The sequence below is a fragment of the Mus musculus genome, chromosome 16, assembly GCF_000001635.26.
Source record: "Mus musculus strain C57BL/6J chromosome 16, GRCm38.p6 C57BL/6J".
NCBI classification, from domain to species: Eukaryota; Metazoa; Chordata; class Mammalia; order Rodentia; family Muridae; genus Mus; species Mus musculus.
Genome location: NC_000082.6, coordinates 46,151,690 through 46,156,063, shown reverse-complemented (window position 1 = coordinate 46,156,063; position 4,374 = coordinate 46,151,690). Strand labels below are relative to the sequence as shown.

Sequence of the window (4,374 nt, the reverse complement as noted above, 5' to 3'; positions counted from 1 at the left end):
ATACATTCTTGAGCTGTAGGATACACGCACCAGTCTCTGACCCTGAACAAGCTTGATGAACTTGGAAAGATTGGAAAGACTTTGATTCCCCTTCCATGGGATTGCTGATCTCTGAGAGATGAGTTAGAAAAACAAGAAAACATGCTCTGGTTCCAGAGCAACTTCTTTGTAGCCAGAGAAAACTGGGGTCTTTCTCCATCTACACTTACCAAGAATGGGTTCAAGAGAGTCCAAGGGGACAGGAGAAGCCCATTTATTTGAGTTCAGTCCCTTAAGTCTAGGCAGAGATAGGATGGAGGCTAGAAAGGCTGGTGAGTAGTTGTAGCCTTTCATGCAAATCCACTACAATAAAGCTGCAGATTGGTACATGCCTTAAATCTCAGCACTCGGGGGGCAGAGGCATGGCAGATTTTTGAGTTTGAGGCCAGCCTGGTCTACAAAGTGAGTTCCAGGACAGCCAGGGCTACACAGAGAAACCCTGTCTCGAAAAAACAAAAAAACAAAAAAACAAACAAAACAAACAAAACACAAAAACAAACAAACAAACAAAGAACATGGCTCCTTGCTTCCTGAAGGAAACTGATAAATGAAGAAAAGCTACAAGAGCTGAACACATACATGGCACAGCAGCTAGGCATGCTGGCTGTTGTTCTGAGGGACCTGGGCTCAATTCTCAGCACCCCCAAGGTTGCTCACAACCCTCTGTAACTCCAGTTCCAGGGGATCTGATATCAGCTTCCAGCCTCCACAGGTATAATGCATAGACTTATGTTCAGGCAAAACTCCCATAGGCATATAAAATAAAATAAAACTAATTCCTTCTTATTGAACTTGTCACTAGTGGAGCATTTGCCAGGCACAAAGCAAGTCTTAGTTTCAAAAGGATCAAGTCATTCTAAGTTGAATCTTTGGAAAAAAAAAGTTTTTAACAAATAATTATAATGGAAAAAAAACAACTACCTAGAATATTTAAAAAAAACAAATTTGCCCTGCCCCGCGCCGCCCGGCCCCCTTCACTGAGTTCATCAGTCCTAGCGGAAGCGCCGCCAGCATGTCTGATAAACTGCCCTACAAAGTCGCGGACATCGGACTGGCCGCCTGGGGACGGAAGGCTCTGGATATAGCTGAGAATGAGATGCCAGGATTGATGCGCATGCGGGAGATGTACTCAGCCTCCAAGCCACTGAAGGGTGCTCGCATTGCTGGCTGCCTGCACATGACCGTGGAGACTGCTGTTCTCATTGAGACTCTCGTGGCCCTGGGTGCTGAGGTGCGGTGGTCCAGCTGCAACATCTTCTCTACTCAGGACCATGCAGCGGCTGCCATTGCCAAGGCTGGCATTCCAGTGTTTGCCTGGAAGGGCGAGACAGATGAGGAGTACCTGTGGTGCATTGAGCAGACGCTGCACTTCAAGGACGGACCCCTCAACATGATTCTGGATGATGGTGGTGACCTTACTAACCTCATCCACACCAAATACCCACAGCTTCTGTCAGGCATCCGAGGTATTTCTGAGGAGACCACAACTGGGGTCCACAACCTCTACAAGATGATGTCCAATGGGATACTGAAGGTGCCTGCCATCAATGTCAACGATTCTGTCACCAAGAGCAAGTTTGACAACCTCTATGGCTGCCGGGAGTCCCTCATAGATGGCATCAAACGGGCCACAGATGTGATGATTGCGGGCAAGGTGGCGGTGGTGGCAGGCTATGGTGATGTGGGCAAGGGCTGTGCCCAGGCCCTGAGGGGTTTTGGGGCCCGAGTCATCATCACCGAGATCGACCCCATCAATGCACTGCAAGCTGCCATGGAGGGCTATGAGGTAACCACTATGGACGAAGCCTGTAAGGAGGGCAACATCTTTGTCACCACCACAGGCTGTGTGGATATCATCCTTGGCCGGCACTTTGAGCAGATGAAGGATGACGCCATTGTCTGTAACATTGGACACTTCGATGTGGAGATTGATGTGAAGTGGCTCAATGAGAACGCGGTGGAGAAAGTGAACATCAAGCCCCAGGTGGACCGCTACTGGCTAAAGAATGGGCGCCGCATCATCTTGCTGGCTGAAGGCCGTCTGGTCAACCTGGGTTGTGCTATGGGACACCCCAGCTTTGTGATGAGCAACTCCTTCACAAACCAGGTGATGGCACAGATTGAGCTGTGGACCCACCCAGATAAATACCCTGTTGGGGTTCACTTCCTGCCTAAGAAGCTGGATGAGGCGGTGGCTGAAGCCCACCTGGGCAAGCTGAATGTGAAGCTGACCAAGCTGACTGAGAAGCAGGCCCAGTACCTGGGCATGCCCATCAACGGCCCCTTCAAGCCTGATCACTACCGCTACTGAGTGCTGGGGCTGTCCTTCACCTTCCAGCTGCCATCCTTGTTCCGGGCCCTATCTCTCGTTCCCAAGAGCAAATGTCACCAACTTTGCAGTAGCCTGGACAGTGCTTCTCCCACACAGCCCTCCCCTTACACCCTCTGGGGCTGGTCACTCTGTCTTTGACCTCTGCTGTATCCCTCATACTGTTCCAGGTGTGGAGGGGGAATGGAGAGGTACCTGGTAGGCATCCACAGGGGACATGATCTCAGAAGTCTTGGAAGTCCTGAGGCTGGATGTTGCTAGTGATGGTCACAAGCCATGCACCTTATCATTGATACCCTCACTTGGTCTTTAGATCTGTGTGCCTGGTTTGCAGATCCATTGGTTTCTCAGTCCAGGACCCAAGAACGAGCTCCACCAAAGAGCAGGAACCCCTGGAGTTTGAAGGCCCCCGAGAGCTGGGCCTTTTTACTGTTGGGCAGTCTCTTAAACCTCATGATACTGAGTTGGTACTTTTTTTGGTCCCTATTTCACAAGGGTTAGGATAGATTAACCAAGAAAGGACAAGTGACAGACTGAAAGGGGCTGGAAAAACAAAGAGGAAAAGGCCTGTCACTTCTGTATAGTTGATGGTTCCTGTCACAAGCCCAGGTCACAAACAGATTAATTTGTTTTATAATGTTTATATGCTATTTAGAATGTTAACAAAGGAAGGTGGATAAAATACAGTTTCTACTGCCTAAAAAAAAAAAATAAAAATAAAAAAAAATAAAAAAAACAAATTTATAAATTGTGGCTCGAAGGCACAAGGAAAATCAGCATATGCTTTGATGATTATGAAATTTGTGTAATTCTGGTAAGTAGAAACACATACAACTTTCAAATGTGTCCAATATACTCCCTATGGCCTGCAATCGACCCAAAAGAGCTATGTGCATTGCCCAAAACAATGTCAAAAGTTTACTCGAAACACAATGAGATGTTCTCTGGAATATTTTAGTAACTAAACTCTGCAGCTCTCGGGTTTGATCTTTATAGATAACAATGTCAAAAGATCAGACATGCCTGTAAGAAATATAGTCAATAAAAGCTTTCTCTTATGAACAGGAAAACAAATAATAATAAATCCAAGTAAAAAATAATAATAAATAAAACCGAAGGTTTAAACAGAGGGAGAAGAGAGGAGATCACATTCAAGAGTGGCTTCTTTAGTAGATCTGGGGTAAGCCCAATTTAGTAGATCTGGGGCAAGCCCAATGCTTTGCAATAGAACTGTTTTCCTTCTTTGTTTCACTTGTTCTTCCGTAGAGAATCTATTATTTTCATAAAATATCCATCACCAACAGCAATTTTACTGAGATGTGTTTTATACACTATAAAATTCATCATGTACGTGAATAATTCAATCATGTTCGGTAAATTCATTGAGTTGTATTATTTTCCACATAATTGTTCGGATCATTTTTATCACCCATTGAGGGCCCTTCACATCCATTTATAGTTAAACCCATTCCCACCGCTAGCTCTAGGCAAGACACTAATGTAATTGAAGTGTTTATGTTTTTCTATTCTTTCAGGGGTTTTTTATTAATTATTTATTTTACATCCTCATCACAGCTCCCCCTCCCTGTGTCCCCTCACACCTCCCAGTCCTTCCTCTTACCTTGCCTCTCCATCTTTCCCCCACTTTCTAATCAGAGAAGGGCAGGACTTGTCATGTAGGCATATCATATAGGATTTCTTCTACTGAGGCTAGACAAGGCAGCCCAATGAAGGAAAGGTATCCAAAGCCATACAACACAGTCAGCAACAGCCCCTGTTCCCAAGTAGGAGTCCCACATGAAGACCCAGATGCACAACTATTACTTATGTGCAGGGGACCTAGGTCCCTTACCTGCATGCTCTCTGGTTGGCAGTTCAGCCTCTATGAGCCACTATGGGCCCATGTTAGTTGATTCTGTAGGCTCTCTTGGGACATCCTTGAGCCCTCTGGCTCCTTCAATCCTTCTTCTCCTCTTCCACAGGATTCCACAAGCTCCATGTAATGC

General features: G+C 46.0%; 1 protein-coding gene across 1 annotated transcript; it reads left to right on the top strand.

Moving 5' to 3' along the window:
- Positions 1-986: 986 nt before the first annotated feature.
- On the top strand, positions 987-3,079 carry Gm4737 (predicted gene 4737). The gene has a single exon (NM_001304528.1). It carries the CDS (start codon positions 1,052-1,054, stop codon positions 2,348-2,350), a length of 1,299 nt encoding a protein of 432 aa, NP_001291457.1. The 5' UTR covers positions 987-1,051; the 3' UTR covers positions 2,351-3,079.
- Positions 3,080-4,374: the final 1,295 nt, after the last annotated feature.